General features: G+C 37.0%; 2 protein-coding genes across 2 annotated transcripts in view; both read right to left on the bottom strand.

Moving 5' to 3' along the window:
- Window positions 1-544: 544 nt before the first annotated feature.
- Window positions 545-9,762, bottom strand: LOC311590918 (vomeronasal type-2 receptor 116-like; the record flags this gene model as incomplete). Its single annotated transcript, XM_084770211.1, has 7 exons — window positions 545-1,446; window positions 3,074-3,197; window positions 5,782-6,009; window positions 7,536-7,843; window positions 8,177-8,348; window positions 8,635-8,926; window positions 9,686-9,762. The coding sequence occupies 7 exons, from the start codon at window positions 9,760-9,762 to the stop codon at window positions 545-547; spliced, it is 2,103 nt and encodes a 700-aa protein (XP_084626337.1).
- Window positions 9,763-16,947: 7,185 nt separating this feature from the next.
- Window positions 16,948-24,094, bottom strand: part of LOC311590917 (uncharacterized protein) — a gene marked incomplete at its 5' end in the record, with an annotated part of 71,249 nt that continues 64,102 nt past the window's right edge. Inside the window, 2 exons of the mRNA XM_084770210.1 lie at window positions 16,948-17,872; window positions 20,339-20,462. Coding sequence (XP_084626336.1) covers window positions 16,974-17,872; window positions 20,339-20,462 — 1,023 coding nt within the window. The 3' untranslated portion in view covers window positions 16,948-16,973. The remainder of the gene's footprint in view (window positions 17,873-20,338; window positions 20,463-24,094) is intronic.

The raw sequence follows: 24,094 nt of genomic DNA, 5'->3' as shown, positions 1-24,094 counted from the left end.
GCATACTAATTACGACAGTCTCATCAATACATCTTTTAAAATATGCTGTCTGTCTCTTTATCACAATATTTCTCTCAGTTCTATATTACATTACTCTAATTCCTAGAATAACATTAAGGTTTCTTTCCTTCCCACAGCAAGGAAAACATTGTAATAACTTCATCTTCAAACTACAGTTCTCTCTATTAAAATATCAGGTATTTTACACCGACCACTGAATTGTCACAAAAGTCATGATTATTCACCAAAATATTAAAGCTAGAACTTTTTCTTAATGGTTATTTTTTTTTGTATTTTACAGCAGTAAAGTACAGTTCCACACTAAACTTTTTTTTAAATAGCTAGGTCTTGTGAAATAGGGGAAGGATCCAAGTTTTTATGGAAAGTGTAAACAATAGCAGAAAGAGTAGACATCACGATACTGCTATCCAATATCTTTATAGGAAACAGTGAGAGTCATTCTAAAAGCAGGTAGATCTTGTATTTCACCCCAGTATTTGGTGGTTATGCAGAAACATTACATTGAAACTCATGAACTATTTGTTTACGAATAAGATTTCTCCCTGATCTTTCGAACAGAATTTCTGTGTGGTCTTAACAAAATTATGTAGACCTTAGGAACAAAGATGCATCCAAGCATCCCTGCACTGGAAGCCAAGATGGAGAAGATCTCCATAGCAACCATGACCTTGCCCTTGGTGCTGTGATATACAGGGATGAAGGTGACCCAGACACTGCAGAACACAAGCATGCTGAATGTCAGGTACTTGGCTTCATTGAAGGTGTCAGGCAGGTTTCTTGCCAGGAAAGCCACAGTGAAACTTCCCATGGCCAGGCAGGCCAAGTATCCCAGGACACAGTAGAATGCAGTAACTGAGCCCTTGTTGCACACAATGATGATACGGCCATGCTCAGAGTGTGCATCCATATCAACAAATGGAGGGGAAGATGCTAGCCAGATTGCACACAAAATACATTGAGATAGGGAACAGATGGGAATGATGTAGTTAGGAGCCCCTGATACTAGGATGTACTTCATCTGTCTTCTGGCTGTGACTTTGAAAGCCAGAACTACAGTGATTGTTTTGGATAGAACTGTGGAAATGGCCATGGTGAATGCAATTGCAAATGTGATTTGCTGCAGGATACAGGTGGCTGAGTTCGGATGGCCAAGGAAAAACAAGGAGCAGAGGAAACAGAATAGGAGTGACATAAGTAAGAGGTAGCTGAGGGTTCTGTTATTGGCCTTCACAAGCGGAGTGCCATGGTGCTTCACAAAGACTGCAAAGACCACAGCAGTTAATGTAGAGAAGCACAAGGCTATTAAGGTAAGAGCCATACCTAATGGATCTTCATAGCTCAGAAAGACCACCACTTTGTGCCTACAGTGGTTTTGCTCTGGGTTGGCATACTGGTCCTCTGGGCACTTCACACACTTATCCACATCTGATTGAGAAAGGAAAGTTTTGTTAGTGCTGCTGTCGCATTTTATTGAGAGTTTATTAGAACAGCATTGCAACATCTGTATTTATACTGAGAATATTATCGAAGGAAATCGCTACACTGTGATGCTTCCATTTTATAATGCTCATTTTCTTTATGGGATAGAAAGTTACAGAATCATTTCTTTGTCCATCAATTTTGGTGACATTATGAAACAACTTATGCTTTTGAATTCCAGAAGGAAAATTCATTAACCACAATGTAGCTGATTGTGTTTTGAAATCACCAATCCCATATATTCATTGTTTCCTGAGGTGGTTTATTGTTTTAGGAATGCTGTCTCTATGACATAAGGAAGCCTCTGTCTTCTACTGGGATCAGACCTGTGATTGGTGTTAGATATTCAGTTCACCAGCACCAACACAATGACATAGAAGCAACATTAGATGGAAGTAGTAGGTCGTATGCGTGGTTGTGTGTATGTGTGTTTGATTGTGTTTGTGCATGTGTGTGTGTAAGAACATATAACATTAACAAATGGAAACAACCTAAATGTCCCTCAGTTGAAGAATCGATGAAGAAACTGTGGTACATTTACACATTTACACTATGGAATACTACTCAGCTATTACAAACAAGGAAACCATGAAATCTATATTAGTATTACAGAGTACTTGGATTTGGTTACCAACTCTAGAATGACATAGCTCATCGGGTATGATGTCCTGTTTTGTTCTACATGGCCTCCTGTTCATAAATGGGGTGCACAAAGTCACATAGGGATGCATACATACATGCAAAGAGAACATAATATTATCAATGATATGATTGGAATTTAATCTACACGACTTCTCAGATGAGATTAATTATTAAGAAACTAGTGAGTATAAAATTCACTCACTTTGCAGTTTGACTATCAAAACTCTTTCTTAGAAAAAAAATGTGATCCTCCATGAATTTATAAGAGTCAGTGAGGATAAACTCATAAGAGTTTGTTGTTCAAAGTAGAAGGATCCAGAGGCTCCTAGAAGCCTACAAGTAGAACATTATGATAGGCAGATTTGGGCACAGGGGTCCCGCTCAAACTAAGACACCAGCCAAGGACAATACAGGCGGTACACCTTAAACCCCTACCCAGATCTAGCCAATGGACAGAACACTCTCCACAGTTGAGTGGAGAGTGGGATATTACTTTCTCACATACTCTGGTGCCTCACCTTTGACCATGTCCCCTGGAGGGGGAGACCTGGTGGCACTCAGAGGAAGGACAGCAGGTTACCAAGAAGAGACTTGATACCCTATGAACATATACAGGGGGAGGTAATCCCCCTCAGGAACAGTCATAGGGGAGAGGAATAAGGGAAAAATGGGAGGGAGGGAAGAATGGGAGGATACAAGGGATGGGATAACCATTGAGATGTAACAAGAATAAATTAATAAAGAAGAAAAACATGAAAAAAAAGAGTTTGTTGTTGTTGAAGAAATATTAGTAGTTGTATTCCTGGAAAGATAAACTTAGAGAAATGACCCATTTTATTTGTGCAGTTGCTTTTCAGACAGCTCTGTAATGTCGGTGAGCTTGGGAGAGGAAAATCCACATAAAGAATTTAGCACAATAGCAAATGCTCACTTGTCTCATTAGAAATTTCCTTCTCTGGGCATGGGATGCATTCAAAACAGCAGACTGCCATGCCTTCCCTTGAGAATTTTCTGAATCCAGGACCACAGTCATCACTGCACACAGAAGGAAGCATCTGAGAAAAGTAGACACAGACCGAAATCAGAAGTTTTACTGTTATCTCTCCTATACATTATGTTATTGTGATATGAATAAGCTTATTTTATATACAAGAACTGAGGGGGCACATGTCACTTAGTGCTTAATATACTTAATACAAAGTATATTAAAATATGAAAATGAATTGATGAAGTAGTGAATTGATTCTTTTTAAAAACAATTTTATTCAATATTTTACATATACATGTGGGTATGAATTTTTGTAACTGTTTATTATTGAATTTTGATCTGTTTCATTCTTTTATGGGGGATAAGTATACTGGGTAGAGTAACCGGGGTTGGCAGCTATGTCTCTAAGTTTTTCATATACACCACTGTTACTCTCCTCTAAGAATGTCCATAGCGGAATAGGCTGATATCAATATGGGACCTTTATATTAATGGAGCTTCTCTCTTTAAGCTTGTATTTCTCTGCTCTGTTACAAAACAAATGTAAATAAAATATGCCAAGGGCTAGTTCTTTTTTTTTTGATGATCAGACTTTGGTATTTAAATGAATATTGTATCTAGATGACCACAAACACTGGTGTACTTTGGGGATGCATAGCACATTTTACTGGATACAATATAGACCCCTTTAGTGTTTCCTTCCTCTCCTCTTGTGCTCATGGTTTATTAATTTGAGATTGTCATCATATCCCTTTGATCTCCTATGATTTTTAATCTCCTTGTTGTTTTACCTTCATCATACTTTGAATTTTCTAAATTTTAAGCATGGTCTTCAAGAATTGACATGCTAGATTGATTATGAAGTATTCTCTTTGTGTGGCCTTATACTGCTGTTTTAATTTTATTTTTTGATTTTCTGTATATTTTATTTAGATTTTATTTTTTATCTTTATTGAAGTCCTTTGTCCCATAGTCACTCAGTGGCTTATTGTATGCAAGTTTTAATATCTCATTGTATGTTCCTAAAGAACATATCTGACTTTCTTCATTTTTTCAGAATACTCATATAATCATATTTTAGTTTGTTAACAATTTGTCATGAAACACACTCACATTTACATGTATAACTCTAACATTTGGAGTCATGTTTATTCAATATCGTTATGATTATGTTTGTTTGTTTCTTCAATGGGATATGCAAAATTAGAAGCAGAACACTGCTTGTATTATTTCACTCCTGCGTACACATCCAGTGGATGCTCATGTAAGGTTGAACTGATGTGTAGTTAAGAAATATGAGACTTCACTTCTTCCCACTGAATGGATATGTAGTTCAGTAGCTACACCTTCAGCTTACATGTCCTTTTCCCTTAGAAAGCCTTTTATCATCACTCTTAGAAGAATCATTTACTATACATTTTATTTTATCTTACCAACCTGATATATAACTTCAGATAAAACTTGAAGACTTTCCTGTAATTATCTTTTTAAAAATGGAATGAAATTTGCAACTAAGATACCTTAAACCACCCATATAAGAGCCATAACATTTCTTTTATGAAAGCCAAATTTTTATTACTATCAATCCTTCCCCATGCATAGAAGAAAAGTAGACAGGCTTTTATTAGTTAAAAAGAACTATGCCATAGTTAAGTGTAACAAGCAACGTTCATCAATTGAGCAATTTCTTGTACATGGCATCATCGAAGGATGAAAACATGAACCATTTTCAATAATATTTGTTGCTCACTAGCAATATCCAAATTTGATTTTTAGAACCCATAGTCTGACTATCAACTGTTTTAAGCTTCTAAGAATCTGTATCACTTTTTGGCATCCATCTGCACCACTTGTGCCAGTGTTTCACAAATATCTATGCAGGTAGCACACATATAATGAAATAAAAGTAAAAAAGAAGAAAAGGAAAAACAATGTTATAATTTATAGAATATCTACATGGTTCCTGAAAATGTTAATTCATGATTAGGAGTTTTAAAATTTTAGGACTTTTGTAAAACAGTTAGACAGTATAACATAATGAAATTTAATGATTTCGCCTGGAGAGATGGCTCACAGTTTAAGGGCATTGCCTGCTCTTCCAAAGGCCCTGAGTTCAATTTCCAGCAACCATATGGTGGTTCACAACCATCTGTAGAACAACATCTGGTGCCTGGTTCTTGGGAGCAAGTGTACATGTCACCAAAACACTGTATACCTAAATAACAAAGTATTTAAAAATTAATTATTTGCATATGTTTATTTAACTCATTTTTTACAATTAGCCTCTGTCATTTCAACATTTGCGCCAGAGTTCAAAAATCCGGGAAGAAATCGCTGTGTGGTAAGAAGATTGTTATCAAAACAATTTTGCTTACTTTATTGGAAATAATATCAAATAGAGGTGATGAACTGTTTCATATTAATACTAAAACTCAGAAACAGGCTTTGATATGACTACAGTACATAGTGCACATGTCTGAATTTGTCCTGGATTAATAAAACTGTCACCTTAATAACTGAGAAGAAGAAAAGTAATATACGTTCCCCCAATTGCTTTCTTGTTTCACAATTTTTTTCACTAAGTTACAATGTGCACACTTAACAGTGTTTAGTGCTGTTGGAGCTAAATCAGCACAGTCAGTTCAACCCACCTTTTTATCTCCTGTGGCCCACTCCATCGCAGATACTGATAAATGGAGCTGTTGACCATGTGGAAAGTATGGGCTAAAGCTTCCCATCTTCACCTTAAGTCGAAGACTGTGTTGCAATTTTGAAATATGGAAAATGTCATATTCCTCTCCCAGTTTTTCTCTCTGGTTCACATTCACTCTGTCACCAACAGGATTAGTGAAGTGGCTCTTCCTCACAAAAGAGTGCAGCTGAAAGACAGGCAGCACACTATAATGCGTATTTCCTTACTTGAAGTCAGAAAATATAATCTGATTTCTTCCAAAAGGAAATTTTAGTAAAAATGCCCAGGGGTGAACTATCAATAAAAGCAACTGGATAAACAAAATTATTGTATTATTCCCAGAATTTTATTTCTTTTAGAGTCTACCAAGCAATTAGACATACTTGTAAAACAAAACATAGATATACAACACACACAAGCAAACATGTAAACCCAAAAATATTCACAAAGATTCAGGGATATACACATAATACAGTGGCACACTCTTTTGCACAAACATACACACAAATACCCAGACACACAAATAAACATACAATGATACACAGACAGACAGACATTAGTAGTAGGGCCTTCGCACTGACACACAGATGTAGAAACACGCAAAACACATACACAAGCACTCACATGCATTGCCTGACATGTACACAAGCAAGCTATACAAAAATAAAGACATTTTCACTGAGTGACTCTGAAATACTGATAAATTCGTATTTACATCCAAAGGCACATGGAAAGGCAGATAGAATAACAACACCAAACACACAGAGATACACTTCGACTGGAATACAGATGCACATTCATGCAGGCAAATACAGAGAAACACAACACATGCATGCACACACACACACACAAACACACATGCACACACACACATACAAACACACATGAGCACTCACACACAAACACACATGGACATGCACATGAACATGCACACGCGCACACACACACATGCACACACACACACACATACACACACACACACACACACACACACACACACACACACCAGAGGCTCCTGTAAACATATTAACTTGACAAAAACATACAGGATGATACAGACACAATCACCTATACAATAAAACGTTGATAAACAGACAAGCATATGCTCACTTCCACCAAGAAATGAGAAGATAGGAAGGTTGACATAAAAACATACGTACACAGCCACACAATTATACAAACAGAGGCAAAGCAACGCAAACACATTCAGATAATTATACATTCAAACAACTGAACACAGATGTATGTATTAAACTGAATTCTAGATTTGATTCCTGTGTAATTAATCTCACAAACACAAGTAGGGACACTAATGTCTATTGTGAGGGGGTGCAGAATGAGTAGAGAAAATTTGTAATACCCAGCAATTATGGCAACATATTTGACAAGTAATGAACAAGAAATCATTTTCTCATAAAGGAGAGAATTGATTAAGAAGCATTGATTATATTTCCAGTCTTAGAACAAGTGTGATACTATTCAGGTTCTCTGTATCAAAATCCATGATCTTCACTGAAAAATGTGCCCTCATCTCAAGTGACTTCACATTCTGCATATACACTATCCTCTAGATTTCATTCCTTAGCTAGAAACTGTACATAAATCTTCCTAATTTAAAAAGTTTTCCTATTCCACCCAGATTTGGCCTGTGAGAGACTCTAAAAGAGTATGATATTGATGAGACCAAATACATTCCAAGGGAAGTAACGGTACCTTAGTGCAATTAATGTTGAGATCATTGTGATAGATCATTGGCCGATGATCTGCCTGTAGAAAAGCTATCTCATGGAGTGCATGGGCCACAGCATACACAGCATTGTATATGTGATAACTGCCATCAATAAAAGCCATGTCAAAAGTCTGTTCCGTTAGCCAATCCAATGAGGTATTGGATGAGCAGTTCTTCAGTGTTTTTAATTTAGATGACAAGACATCACAGTTAAAGTACATCCACTCTAGGCTTGCCAGATATTTGTCTGAGTATTTGAATGGGTTCAATGATCGCAAAAAACTTTTAAAACCTAAAATATCAGCATGGTGGTGTGCAAAAACAAAAGTTAAATGCAATGAGTCAAAGATAAAGTCCCTCTTATTTATACTGACATCCCACTGTGAGGTGGTGATCCATATTCTCTGCATACTTAGAGAGTCCCACATTCTTGAGCTCATAGCTAGAGTAGTATCTATGTCACCATAAAGGATAACAACATTTGTGGATGATGTCACCATTTGGTTGTAATACACATCAGCTCTTGACATGTATAATTGCATGTTGACTGGGATCATGTTCACAAAGGCAAGGCAGACTGTATTTTTTTCCATCTCTCGTCTCAAATACCAGAGAAATTCGATACCGACATCATTGTCTGAGATGACTAGACCAATCCAGTTCCAGCTGAAGTAAAGTATGAAGGAGACCATGGCCATGGCAAGTGATATGTCCTTGGGGGCCATCTGAATCAGATACGGAAATTGTTCACGATCATCCAGGACTGGCTGGAAAGGTCCATAGGTGAGGTGAAGCCTCTAGGGCATGGGAAGCAGCATGAGTCAGCATATATTTCTAAGAAATTTTATACACATTTTTTTTCTGCAAATGCTGTAGAGATACCCATTAGTAGTTACTTATTCACTCCTCTCTATTTGAAATGAGAAACTGACAAAGCCTTATCATATCTCTGTAGAAGAAGTACCCTTAAACAAATAGATTGACATAATCATGAGGCCAGGCTCCTCCTTAAACTCTTTTAACATCTCTGAATTGATCCAAAGGAGACATGAGTTCAAGTATTCCCACCTAACAAAATCTCACCTCCTGAGGTTGTAACATGTATGTGTCATATGCTGCTGATGTTTCCCAGTTTGGACCAGTAAGCAACACCTTACATGAAGGATCCATGTCACAGAGGTAATTAGGTAAAGGTGCAAAAAACTCATTTTCTAAATAGGCTCTCAACAATTCATATAATTCTGACAGAGTCATACAACCGGCTGTTAGGCCTCTAAATTTTAGAGAAATATTTGGCAAAAGATGAGAGTTCCTGTTAACTTCATCCAAGGAAAAGGCCAATGCCAGATCAAACGGGTACTTTTTAGTTGATTTGCTATAAAAGAACAGAGTGTTTATCATGAACATAGATCTACAGATAATCATTTGTAGTCAATACAAGGCATATCCTGTACTAGACAGTATTGCATTTTACCCCCAAGTATTGAAACAAATGTCTTGTGTTGTGAGATTGTGATGACATCTGAAGCTGGAGACTTGTGAAAGATTTAAACAGTCATAAGAGTGTGTCTTCCATATATAAAATGTGTTATTGACATCTACCACAGAAAATGTTTCCATCTCTGTTTTCTTGTGCTCTGTTAGTAAGTAAAGGCAGGACCAATGGCTTGATAAAGGAATATTTTTGATCAAGTGTGTAACATGGAATTATTGAGCAATATAAACAATACATGTGTTGTGCAAGTCATTGCGTGGATAGTGTATTCTCTTAAAATTAACAACATTGGATAAGGCAGTAAGGAAATGATTTATAGGTATACAGCGGACTTTGTCGAGGGTGGCATTTGGCTCCTATACTTACAATACTTTTTTATTATTGGTCAATGTAGTTAACATATCCCTTTCTGGCAATCGTAATCTTCTTTGTCTTTTCTTTGAGTTCATCTATTGCAGGAGGAGAATCATTTCCTAAAGATTTATATTTAAATGATTTCATATAACAGAAACACATTTGGTAAAATATGTATGTATTCATTTGTAGGAATGGCCATGAGAAATGATTATTTGGGCCACAAAGGAACAATAGAATCCTCGGTTTCAAATCATACTTTGCTGTAATCTAGTCTGACCTTACATGCACAGGGATATACTTGCTTCCAGTGTGTCTTCAAGAGATTTACAGACCGGAGTGCGGAGATAAAGATGAGACATCACAATCCCAGTATCATTTATCTGCTTTCTGCTTACACACAGATGTGATTTACTCACACAGCTTATACCTAATAACAACATTTTCTTCTAGAAAATGTCTTTTGACTACGCTTATGTTAACAGTAACAACACTGGAATCCTACTGAGAGGTAGAACATTCATAAATTGCAGTGAAATTTCAACATGCCAATATTAAATGTTGAAACAGCAGTATACAGAATAAAATATCTGGACAAAGTTTGTGCTTTTTCTCATTTATGACTTGGTCATACATATAAACCATTGTTTGAAAAAGGTATACGAATGAATTAGGGAGCCACAGGAACCTACAGAAAGTTTCTTGTGGACAGATCTGCTCTTTTCATTCTCAACACAGCTTCAGAAGGCATAGAGTGACCACATGCAAGGATTTGGATAGAGTAACTGTGTGTCTAGATAAATGGTCTCAGCTGCTTTGTGTGTCACAAACACCACTGGTCCCAGACTATGCACCAGGAACCACACACCGATGAATGGTCTATCAGCATAGTCTATGGCCATTACTTGCACGTATATATGCTATAACTAATTGAACTAGCATGGGACTCCTTTTAGAAATAAATCACTGGCTATTGTGTAGCTGGAAACTATGAATAAGAGGGATATATTTGTGGGATCAAGGTTCAGTCCCTTTTTTGTTTAGCATCCACTCTTTAAGTGGGAGACTAAGTGGAAACATACTGATCACTCTCTGATTGATGTAAAAGGGGAAATATCACAATAGGTCTTTCAAAGATTTAAAGTTCTTTCTTGGTTTGCATGCTGTGAGAACATGACTAAAAACTCAGAGCACTGTGTTGATCTACATCCTAAGATACTTCCTGAAATATTTATTATGATATTTTCCTGGAAAAATATGAACGCACTTACTAAGTATTCAGAAGTTTGTTCCAATCCTCTAGGTGCATGGGCCTCTGTACTGGTTCAAAAGTAAAAGGACAACTTAACAAAAAATTCCTTTCTTTATCTTCATTCTGCCTCAGTCTCCAAAAGCATCTGGAATGAATGAAACTGACCATGAGAATTGGAATGTTCAGGAGCAAGAAGAAGAAAGTCAAAGTGAACATATTTTTTCTGCCTCAACCCTGGACGATGTAGAATGTGAAGTGCCATGCAAATCAGCATATCAGATGGTCACTTATGTATTTTCATCTTTCTCCTCTAATCAAAGGATGAGCTGCTTGAGTTTTCATGATCCCTACTCCTGGCCACTGCAGGCATTGTGAAGACTCTATATCCTGGGGCTTGGCTCTGATGTCCACAGTTCAGGTGATAAACCTGGTAGGTTAATACATATGAAGATAATTCAGTCTTAGGTTCCATGACATCACTCATATTTGTGACCTTTAAAGTCCCTAGGAGGAAGCCATTTAGTTTAAATTTAGCTCCTGAAATGTCTTATCAAGCTGATTACTTGAACACAATTAGCAATGATGTCAGTGGATTGAGTCCAAAGATCCACTGGGAGTCTGGCAGTAATGGTTTAGGTAGGACTCACAATGTTCCAAGTCATGGGGACACAGTGGGAATTGTATTGCCAAGTCTAAGTCAGAGGGAGGCAATTCAATTTTAGAGCAAAGGAAACCCACAGAGCATGCACAGTGGGGACTATGCTACACCTGTGACATGTATATGATATCTTAGCAAAACCTTTCCATCTATTGTCTTGAAAATCCATAAGCAGGCCCAATCCAGAAATATACTGAATCTTGTTGTATCCAAAATCATCGACTTAGCCACAGACCTACATTTTATTTACACAATCGAGCTTGATATTTAAAGGTTCAACAGGAACTAGAGAGAAACATCAGACCTGTGCTCCTAATTTCAAATAATGAGAAAGGCATATCAGCCCTACAAGCAACCAATAATTTTTGAGTTCTAAATATTGATCTCCCTTCCATATACTCAGTTTTCACAGATCAATAACTTCTTCTGTGTCATTTTCTTCCTCATTATCTTTGAAATTCTAAATGGATTTTTATCATTTTACTTTCCAGTAGTTGCTATAAAGAAGTCTTGCCTTAAGTATCTCAGAATCAGTGTTTAATATGGAAACTTATATAAGAATTTTCCTGGTCACACACTGGTGATTGTGTGCTCATGGTCTTCTTACAATGAAAGAGACCACTGGAAAAGCATCACAAATGAGACAAGTCTTTGGTGTGAGTGGTGACATGCCTTATATAGCATTTGAGATGAGGCAATTAAGAATTATACTCTCCTCTGTAACTTGCTGTACATTTCAAAACCATCATTTAACACATGCATGACCTGTGGTTATGTGATGAGCTGTCCTGGAGGGCTAAGATGTGAATCTAGAATAATGTGATTGGAGAAGACCTTAGAAAGAAGACAGAAGAAATTCCTCTTTCAAAGTGACGAATGAAATTTCCCGTGCATGAGACTGACCACAATATACAGTTTACTCTTGTGTAATAATAATTATTTGTTTCTTAAATTAATATACAATTTAGTGGATTTCATTGTGGTACATTCACATAAATGTAGCATATACTTAGGTGGCATTTAAACCTCTGTCAACCATATCTGTTATGAATCTTACTACTGAATCAATTCCTCATTTCAAACAACATAATTTTAACTTCATGACTTTTGTGTGGCTATATCCAATTCACGAAAGAACTATGATAGTAACCTGGTAAAAGCGGGTATTACACTTGATCTTACCAAGGCTGAGTGAAAGGTGAGGTAGGATAGTTAGATAAGGTCTTCAAAACCCTCAGAGATAAACGAAGTCAGGCATTTGAAAATATTTTTATTATTTTAAAGATTCACTGACAATGAGACAAGTTAACTCCTGCGAACATCCAGCCTACAAAAAAGAGAATGATGAGCATCCAAGAACTTACTTAAGAAGATGGCTTAAAATATCGCAAAGAAGCCAGTGGGCAAATTTTATAATTTCTACCACAGACAGAATTCTGCCTAAAAAGTGGCAAGCTTGGATGCAGGCAGAGTCAATGGCCAAACTCTGCCCAGACAGAGTAAGCAAGTCCTCAGTAGTTCCTGCCTCACAAATATGTCTGTCATATATATTGGGCCAGAAGGCCGAAGAAGATGCTCTAACACAATAAAGAGTTTTAGATGACTTCTCAGGTAACAAACTTTGTCATTTTCTCATTTGGAAAGCTACTAACTTGCACTCCTGGCATACTCAGATAATCAAGTTTATTCCTTCTCAAGTCTCTGATAGAGTTGAAGACTAGGCAGCTTAGTTTTACACGGAAGCTTAGTTGTTGAGAGGGTAAGATGTTTTTTATTATTTTATTCATATTACATCTCAATGATTATCCCATCCCTTGTATCTCTCCATTCCTCCCTCCCTCCCTCCCGTTTTCCCCTTACTCCCTTCCCCTATGACTGTGACTGAGGGGGACCTCCTCCCCTTGTATATGCTCCTAGGGTATCATGTCTCTTCTTGGTAGCCTGCTATCATTCCTCTGAGTTCCACCAGGTCTCCCCATCCCAAGGAATGTGGTCAAATACAGGACAGTAGAGTTCCTGTGAAAGTCATACCCCACTTTCCACTCAACTGTAGAGAATATCCTGTCCATTGACTAGACCTGGGTAGGGGTTTGAAGTTTACTGAACATATTGTCTTTGGCTGGTGCCATAGTTTGAGCAGGACCCCTGGGCCCAGATCCTCCCATCATAATGTTCTTCTTATAGGTTTCTAGGACCCTCGGATGCTTTTATTTCCCCATTCTCCCATGCTTTTCTTGCCTATAGTCCCAATAGGATATCCTCCCCTCTGCCCACTTTCCTTGCAAATGAAGACTTTCATAGGACATGCCCTTTGGGCTATTGTGTAGATATAAGTGACTCTCTCTGCTTCTTGGTTAACTCACTCATTATAGAGGTTAAGATGTTTTTAAATCTAGATAGATGTTTTAAATTGACAATGCCAAGATGTGATAGAGACTTATTTACATTCAGAAATTTAGGCACACCAAGATTGGAAAGCCATTTTCTTCAAGGCTGTCAAACACAAATAGTCAAAACTCTAAAAATGTACCATTTGTGTAATTTCTGATTGTGTCATGGTTCTCACTGCTTTTGATAGTTTACTGTATATACATGTAATAATTTAAATGTATATGTAAAAAGTAAAAATGTTTAAAGAAAATAAAACTATGATATATTCTTCCGTAGTTTTCTACATACTGCCTTCACATAACACCTGTATCTTTAATACCTACAGTTATTTTTTGTTCTCATATAGTATGTCTCCTAATGTTTTGTATAAAAAATTGTGCACATAGGCACACACACACACACACACACACACACACACACACACACACACACACACATCACGTCACAGACCAAACTGTTATTACAAGACTCTTTGAAAAATCTCAAATTTTCAGGATATTCTGTTCATTTTTATTTGATCCCCTGCTCTCCCCTCAATTCCTGCTAATTACATTCTCTTATCCTTTGAAACTGATGTCTATATAAACCTTGTGTGTCCTTCACTTGAATTCCAATATATTTAAGAAAACGTTGGACCCAGTAATTATATAGAGAATGGTTATTAATATTTAATATTAATATATCACTTTAATAAAATCAGTGGTTACTCTTTAACCAGCTATATACCCAAATACACACAGAGAGACTAGGATATATTTAATTAGTCTTGAGCCCAAAACTGAGCAATAATTACTCCATCCTAAACCTCCAAGCTAGAATAGCTTCCTCCTATTCATGTTTCCCACATTGTACTTGCTTTTTCCTCATCCCTGGGTCCAGGTCATTCTTCCAGATGCTTCCTTGTCCTCTCCACTTGTATCAGGTAATATCATTAGATAAGGTCTTCAGTAGCCTCAGAGATCAACAAAATATGACATTTAAAGATATTTTCATTACTTTAAAGATTATTTGACAAGACAGATTCCCCACTTGCAACTCCCAGCCTACCTCAATGAAGATGATGAGCACCAAAGAACCCCCTTATGGAGATGGTTTCACGTGCAGCAAGCCGGCCACTGTGCAAAATGTCCTTATTTCTGCCAAAAACAAAATTCTGCCCGAAAATTGGTAAGGCTGGATAGAGGCAGAGTTGATGGCTTAGTTTGCCAAGACAGGGTAAGCAAGTCCTCAGCAGTTCCTGACCCACAAATATATCTGAGAGATATATTGGGGCAGAAGGATGAAGATGATAATCCAATGGTATAGAGAGTTTTGGATGACTGTCCAAGAAGCAGACTGTCTCAATCACTTTTTCATTTTGGAGCCTGATAACTTACACTTCTGGTTTATGGAGGTAATTAAGTTTTATTCCTCCTCAAGTCTCTGATAAGGTTGAGACCAGATAGTTTAGTCTTCCTTTTAATCTTACTTGTTTAGGGGTTAAGATGTTTTTCAGTCTATATAGGTGCTTTAAGTTGGTAGAAAGGAGAAATGAAAAATATTAATTTTCATGAAAATTTTAGATGTATCAATATAGGAAAGATGATTTCGTCAAGATTTCCAAATACAAGTAGCCAAAAACCATCAATGTAACACTTATATAGTTCTTATTGTTCTGTGGTTCTTCTTGATGAATGTACTTTATTTTACCTATGTGTAATAATATAAATGTTTATGCAAAAGAAGAAAAATAATTAAAAAGTAAAAAGCAAAAAACTAATCTTAGTAAAGAATTTTTGCAATGTATTATTAATTGAAAAAAATGATGTAATTTGAATTGTGCGTGAGTGTGTACATGTGTGTGTTTTAGTGTGCCTTAGTATATTGTTGTGTACACCTATGAATTGACATAACCATGGTGTCCAAAAGAGGACATCAGTTTGATTTTTTTCCTTTATTAATTTATTCTTGTTACATCTCAATGGTTATCCCGTCCCTTGTATCCTCCCATTCGTCCCTCCCTCCCATTTTCCTCTTATTCCCCTCCCCTATGACTTTTCCTGAGGGGTATTACCTCCCCCTGTATATGTTCATAGGGTATCAAGTCTCTTCTTGGTAACCTGCTGCCCTTCCTCTGAGTGCCACCAGGTCTCTCCCTCCAGGGGACATGGTCAAAGGTGAGGCACCAGAGTATGTGAGAAAGTCATATCCCACTCTCCACTCTACTGTGGAGAGTGTTCTGTCCATTGGCTAGATCTGGGTAGGGGTTTAAGGTTTACCGCCTGTATTGTCCTTGGCTGGTGCCATAGTTTGAGCGGGACCCCTGTGCCCAAATCTGCCTATCATAATGTTCTACTTGTAGGCTTCTAGGACCCTCTGGATCCTTCTCCTTTGCTATTCTCCCATGCTTCTCTCATCTAGAGTCCCACTAGAATGTCCTCCCCTCTGTCTTAGAAGAATGGATAAAGAAACTGTAGTACATATACACTATGGAATACTACTCAACTACTAAAAACAAGGAATTCCCGAAATTTGTGGATAAATGGATTGAGCTAGAAATGATCATAATGAGTGAGTTAACCCAGAAGCAGAAAGACTCAAATGGTATATACTCACTTGTATCTGCATATTAGCCCAAGGGGCATGTCCCACGAAAGCCTTCACTTACCAGTTTGATTTTCTTTTTGAGGCTATTGTTACAACTGGTTGGAATAATCATTTTCTCAAGATTGGGCTGGATATTGAATCAGGTCCTCTACAACAGTAAGACATACTGTTTACTAGTAAGTCATCAATCCATCTTGTGTAACTTTTTTATTTGGTAATTAAATTACTCTCTCTTTTAGGTTATATTCCTTTAGCTCATATAACACTAATAGGAGCATTTTACCTTCCCCCTGAAAGGGGAACATCGTTTCAACTTCATCTGTAAAGAAAAGTTCACTCTATTAATCTCCTTGTATATTCTTCTCACCATTGAACTGTCATAAAAGTCTTTCATTCATCCAAGTTTAAAGGTTACTTTGAATTTACTGAGAACATTTTCTATGTTAGATCAGAATAGAATATTTCCACACCCACACATGCCAAAAAGCTCAGTTTCATAAAAAGAGGTTTATCACAAGATTATATGAAAAAAGTAGATAACATTAGTAAATTTTATACAGACTAGCATCACCATTAGAAAAAAGTGTGAGAGTCATTCTAAAAACATATATATACAGCACTGCCAACTCTAGTTGGTGGTTGTGCTGTGCCATTGTTTGTCAGTTGTAGTTTGTATGAATTTAGGACTAGGATTTCTTCCTAATTTTTTGGATAGAATTTCTTTCTGGTCTTAACAAAATTATGTAGAATTTAGGAACAAAGATGCATCCAAGCATCCCTGCACTGGAAGCCAAGATGGAGAAGATTTCCACAGCAACCATGCCCATGCCCTTGGTGCTATGATATACAGGGATGAAGCTGATCCAGACACTGCAGAACACCAGCATGCTGAAGGTCAGGTACTTGGCTTCATTGAAGGTGTCAGGCAGGTTTCTTGCCAGGAAAGCCACAGTGAAGCTTCCCATGGCCAGGCAGGCCAAGTATCCCAGGACAGAGTAGAATGCAGTAACTGAGCCCTTGTTGCACACAATGATGATATGGCCATGCTCAGAGTGTGCATCAATATCCACAAATGGAGGAGAAGATCCTAGCCAGATTGCACACAGAATTACTTGGAATAGGGAGCAGATGGGAATGATGTAGTTAGGTACCCCTGATATTAGGATATCCTTCATCCTTCTTCTGGTACCTGTGAGTTTGAAAGCCAGAACTACAGTGATTGTTTTGGCCAGAACTGTAGAAACAGCCACAGTGAATACAATTCCAAATGTGATCTGCTGCAGGATGCAGGTGGCTGTGTTTGGACGCCCAAGGAAGAGCAAGGAGCAGAGGAAACAGGACATGAGAGATATAAGTAAGAGGTAGCTGAGGGTTTTGTTATTGGCCTTTACAATAGGAGTGTCATGGTGCTTCATGAAGACCCCAAGAACCACAGCAGTGAATGCAGTGAAGAACAGGGCTATTAAGGCAAGAGCCATACCCAATGGATCTTCATAGCTGAGAAAGACCACAGCTTTGTCTATACAGTGGTTCTGCTCTGGGTTGGCATACTGCTCCTCTGGACACATCACACATTGATCCACATCTGATGGAGAAAGGGAGACTTTATTAGTGCTGCTTCAGCAATTTATTGATAGCATATTAGAGAAGCATGGCGATATGCACATTTTAATACTGATTATGCAATTTAAGGTCATTGTTGCACAACAATGATTTTAATTGCCATACTCACTCTCTTTAAATTAAAACCAATCATATTTGTGTTTATTGAATTTTGTTGATGATATATCATATATAATGTTGTCTGTACGTACAATTTCATTACATCAATTTCAGTGCCAAACTAAAATGACTTAGACTCTTGAGTTCAGGAAAGGGAAATTCATTAATGATGGTATACCTGAGTGTGTTTTGAAATCCTTAATTCTGTACTTTCATTGCCTCCTGAGGTCATTGACTGTTTTGTCACTGTTGCCTCTCTGACAGAATGGGAATCTGTCCTCTATTGGGACCAAAACTGTTGCAAATTTTTGAGTTTCAATTCACTATCCCAAGAACACTAACCTGAATGGAATGAGAAGCTTGTATGTGTGGTTTATAGTTTTGTGTAGGAATGTAGAAGTAATAACAAAGCTTATGAATCTGAGTTTTATTGGAGTTATAAAGAGGATGTAGTAGAGTATGAGAGTTGAATGACATATGAATATAAACGTAGTAATTGAAAACTGCAAAAACCTTAAATAACAATTTTTTCAGTTGTATGAGTATATAGCCCTATACTTCTTAATGGGAAACACCTACATTAAACTGAAAGTAGAAAACTCTGTACTTACTGAGCACTAAAACCTTTCATCCTGATTTTGTGTGGAATCATTCACCCCATTCCTCCTCCCTTATTTTCACCTCTATGAGACCCAGACTGTGTGAGTGGACCCAAGGGTGAAATAAACATGAGTAAACAACATGAGCAAAATGACACAAGGATTCCAATAGTAGTACCCAAGACAGTTTATACTTTCCTATAGTACTCCATTCACAAGTTGCAAGATCCAGAATGGCAACTGTAATATATGTGTGTCAAATTCCACCCAGTCATTGGATAATTGCAGAGAGTGATGATGTACTTCTAGGTATTTCATTATTTTTATCTAGAGGAATGCATTTATGGATAGATATAATTACTGAATGTTTTTATATACCTTGGCTAGTTGGGCCAACTGTAAAGAGAATCTAAATGTTTCTCAGAAAACCAGAGTTCAATTCCAGTACTTTTATCAGCTGTCTCAAAACGGCATGTAACTCAGTCTACATATGTTTTAGTAGCCCCTCACCTGCATCTGCATTTGTTACATGTATCCACCTTCCCTCAAAACGTAACCCTAATTAAAGTAATAAAAATAATTTTTGTAACTTTGTGGTATTTTTTAATATTAATAGCCTCTATTATTACTTGATTTTACATTTAAAACAATTTCATTATGCTTACTTTATTTGAGAGAATGTTGTATGTTGGAATGCATGTATGTAAGAAGCCATCTTCTAGGAGTTAGTCGCCTATCCCTTCTACATGGATCCTGGGTATGAATTCAGTTCGTCACCCTCAGTGTCAAGAGATTTAGATTCTGGGTCATCTCTATTGCCACTACTGTCATTTAAGAACTTTCATTTAATTATATAGGATTACAGGCGAAATACTTGAAAAATTTTCCATTGCTTAATTACATTTAGTCATCTCTAAATAAATAATCATGTGGCTAATATGTTCTGTGTAGGTGGTAATAATATTTTAATACTTGAACTGAATTCTTTCCGTATAAATTATTCTAAGCTACAACAGTATTATATTATTACATTATGAATTGGATACTATATATAATATATTGATTACAAGAATCCTCATATTTCCTCCATCATGTCTGAAGACTCAGGCCCACCATACTTAGCATTATGTAACATCAGACATTTGAAAATTGGTCTTTGGATATTACAAAATATCTTCCATCTCATTCTTAGATTCTCACAATAATAGGAGAAATATTTTCCCTCTATATTAATATAACAGAGAACTTGTATTTGGTACCCAGCAGTGACATGGCAGGATCTAGCATGTCTCATGCCCTAATCTGTACTGCACAGACTCCTGTACATATGTGGTGTGCAAAAATCATGTAGGGGCCCATATATACTTGCAAAGAGAATAAATAAAAATTTTTTAATGAACTAATCTACATAGAGTTTTAGAAGAGATAAATCATTAAGAAAATCTATAAAATTCATGAACACTGAGGCTTCATTATCAAAATCTTTCTTTGAGAAAATGTGACCCTCTGTTAATTGAAAATGAGTCACAGTGTCTATAAAGACATGAGGGTTTATTGTTTGCTGTTATTCAGGAAATTGTTAATATTTGTATTTCTCCAAAGACCTACTTAGGACAGTTATATGTATTATTTATTCAGTTGTTGTTGTTGTTGTTTGACAAGTTAAGTATCTCAAAGTGGGTAGGAGATGATGATAAATGTGAAGGTTTCTGCACAGCACCAACACTTACTTGTCTCATTAGAAATTTCATTTTCTGGGCATGGGTTGCATTCAAAACAACAGGAGGCCATTCCCTCTTTCCAGAATTTTCTGAATCCAGGACCACAGTCAGCACTACACACAGAGGGCAACATCTGAGAAAAATAAGACACATGCTGATATCAGATTTTTTACCTACTTCTTCCATACATATTATATTAGCATGTTGAGTTATGAATGACCTTATTCTATAAATATGAACTGATGGAGCACATGTCACTTAGCACATTGTATAGTGTCAAGCATAGAAATGTATGGAAAGGAATTGATGAAAAATTGAGTGGCTTCCCAACTCCTAGAAATGTAGGAACAAGAATTGATGGTGTGCTGTATGCAAGCACTATAGAACTTCAGCCGCAGTTTTCTAGTTAATGAATGTTAACTTGACACCAAGTACAGTAAGAAGACAGAGAAGAATTACTTGAGAAATTATATCCATTAGACTGGACTTTTCCTATATTTGTGAGGCATTTCATTCCATGTTAATTCCGTATGAGTGACCATCCCACTGTGGGAGGTGCTCTTGCCAGGCAGGAATCTATGAGAAATCTAGCAGAACAAGCCAGTATGCAGAGCTTTTTCAGGGTCTAGATTTAGTTCCAATCCACAGATTTCTGTCTTGTCTTCCCCTGACTGTCATGGGTGAGGCAAATCAACTTTCCTCATTTTGCTTCTGGTCAGTATTTAATCACAGCAACAGATTAGCAATGTAAGACTAAAAGACTCATGCACCCAGGGAAATTTCTCCAGAAACTCAGATACCAGACATGACTACTAATAAATTGACAGTGTATACTTTGACAAACTGAATGTAAAGAGAAAATAGGTGAGTGGACAAATCCTGGTTTATTTGTTTTGAGAAACACTCGTATAAAGATTGTTTAATTTAAATCGAAAAGATTTTAAGTTAAAATAAAATATTGAACGTGAAGGTCATTTGCATGACAATAAACATCGAAATTGCGGACTGCATGGACAATTGATCCATTCCTGCCTTCCCAGTTTGAATCCTTTGTTCTTTGTTATAGATAAAATTGTGATTCTATAATTGGGTTGAATTATGTGATGGATCAATGCTAACTGATATATGTATGTTTAGGTGTGCTTTCATATCGGGAATCAAGTCATGTTCTGCTAAGAGAGTGATCTTTCTCTTTTGTTGCTGAGTTCTCTTGGTAGGTGTTTAGTCAAGAATTATTCCATACATATCCACCTTAGAGATAATTGTCTAATATTTTCTATTACACCTCAGTACAATGCATTTCCACTATTCTCATAGAACAGCTCTCTTCATGTATGTGATGAGTTTCTGACTTTCCCATGGAGTCATCAAACGTGTCTTTCTTATAAGCAGTTCTTATTGCCATTGTCTTTCAATTAGAAAATGTGACTACTGCAATTCTGTTATCATTTATAATTATTATTTAATTATTTCTGCATGTTGTTACTGCAATATTGATTCCTTTCTAATAGATGATTTTCTTTCTGTTGTTCTACTGTTGTCTTTATGTAGCAATGGCAACTTTTGTTGAACTTACTTATAATTATGAAAGAATTCTTAAAGTATCATTTGTAGTGCTGTCTCAGTGCACATGAATTTCTATAATTGTGTTCATTATTGAACTTTGGTCTATTTGCTTCTATTATGAGATATCAATATAGTGTGTTTAGTAGCTAGCCTTGACAGTTATGTTTCTAAATGATTGACACACATAACAGTTATACTCTAACTTTAAGAGCCTTCATAGTGGAATCTGCTATTCTTCATGTGCTGCCATTCTATGAATGGGATTTCTATATAGAAGCATTCTATATCCTCTTCTTGGTACAAAGCAAATTTAAATAATGTATATCAATGTCTGGCTCATTTTTTGTGATGATGTGTGCCTTTAATCCTGGCACAGAGCAAGGTAGATGCAGGGCAATTGCTGTGATTCTGAGACCAGGGTGCTCTACTAAGTGATCCCTGGATTGCCAAGGCTACACCAAAAACCCTATCTAGAAAAAGAAAACGAAGCAAAACAAAACAAAGAATCAAGCAAACAACATCCAAAAACAAAGTTGGATCATTTCTGATGTTGAGAGTTTAGTACATAAATAAGTGCTCTCTCTGTATCGCCACTGATCATGTTTTATTTAAGAAATTTAAAGCTACATTTACTGGATATAATGTAGGTGCCTTTAGTCTGTCCTTTTTATGCTATTGTTCCCATGGTTTGTAAATTTGTTCTGTTCATCGTATGCCCTTTGTATCCTCCGTATTGCATTCTTCTTTATTGTTTTTTTGTTCATCACACTTTGAGCATTCTAACTCATATGTCTTGTCTTCAAGTCTTTGCATCCAGTCTTCAACTTGAAATGTTCTCTTGATGAGAATACTGATGTTTTTATTTGATTTATTATGTTGTTCCCTTACATTTTAGTTGATTATTTTTTTTATTTTAAGCAGAAAAGTTTTTTTTCCTCCTTTATTAATTTATTCTTGTTACATCTCAATGGTTATCCCATCCCTTGTATCCTCCCATTCGTCCCTCCCTCCCAATTTCCCCTTATTCCCCTCCCCTATGACTGTTCCTGAGGGGGATTAACTCCCCCTCTATATGATCATAGGGTATGAAGTCTCTTCTTGGTAACCTGCTGTCCTTCCTCTGATTGCCACCAGGTCTCTCCATCCAAGGGACATGTTCAAAGGTGAGGCACCAGAGTATGTGAGAAAGTCATATCCCACTCTCCACCCTACTGTGGAGAGTGTTCTGTCCATTGGCTAGATCTAAGTAGGGGCTTAAGGTTTACCGCCTGTATTGTCCTTGGCTGGTGCCTTAGTTAGAGCGGGCCCCCTGTGCCCAAATCTGCCTATCATAATGTTTTACTTGTAGGCTTCTAAGACCCTCTGGGTCCTTCTACTTTGCCTTTCTCCCATGATTCTCTCATCTAGAGTCCCACTAGAATGTCCTCCCCTCTGTCTCAGTTTCCTGGTAAGTGAAGTCTTTCATGGGACCTGCCCCTTGGGCTAATATGCAGATATAAGTGAGTATATACCATTTGAGTCTTTCTGCTTCTGGGTTAACTCATTCATTATGATCATTTCTAGCCCAATCCATTTATCCACAAATTTCGGGAATTCCTTGTTTTTAATAGCTGAATAGTACTCCATAGTGTATATGTACCACAGTTTCTTTATCCATTCTTCTATTGAGGGAGACTTAGGCTGTTTCCATGTTCTGGCTATTATGAATAAGGCTGCTATGAACATGGTTGAGCAAATTTTCTTGCTGTGTGCTGGAGCATCTTCTGGGTATATTCCAAGGAGTGGAATAGCTGGGTCTTGAGGAAGCCCTATTCCCATTTTTCTGAGATAGCACCAGATAGATTTCCAAAGTGGTTGTACTAGTTTGCATTCCCACCAGCAATGAAGGAGTGTTCCTCTCTCCCCACATCCTTGCCAGCATGTGGTGTCGCTTGAATTTTTGATCTTAGCCATCATGATGGGTGTAAGATGGAATCTCAGCGTTGTTTTGATTTGCATTTCCCTGATGATTAAGGAGGTTGAGCATTTCTTTGAGTGTTTCTCAGCCATTTGATATTCCTCTGTTGAGAATTCTCTGTTTAGTTCCATGCCCCATTTCTCAATTGGATTATTTGGTTTGGTGGTATTTAATTTCTTGAGTTCTTTATATATTTTGGATATTAGACCTTTGTCAGATGTGGGGTTGGTGAAGATCTTTTC

Source organism: Acomys minous (assembly GCF_964271855.1).
Source record: "Acomys minous genome assembly, chromosome: 20".
Classification (NCBI taxonomy): Eukaryota; Metazoa; Chordata; class Mammalia; order Rodentia; family Muridae; genus Acomys; species Acomys minous.
This window is presented reverse-complemented; position numbering and strand designations above follow the sequence as displayed.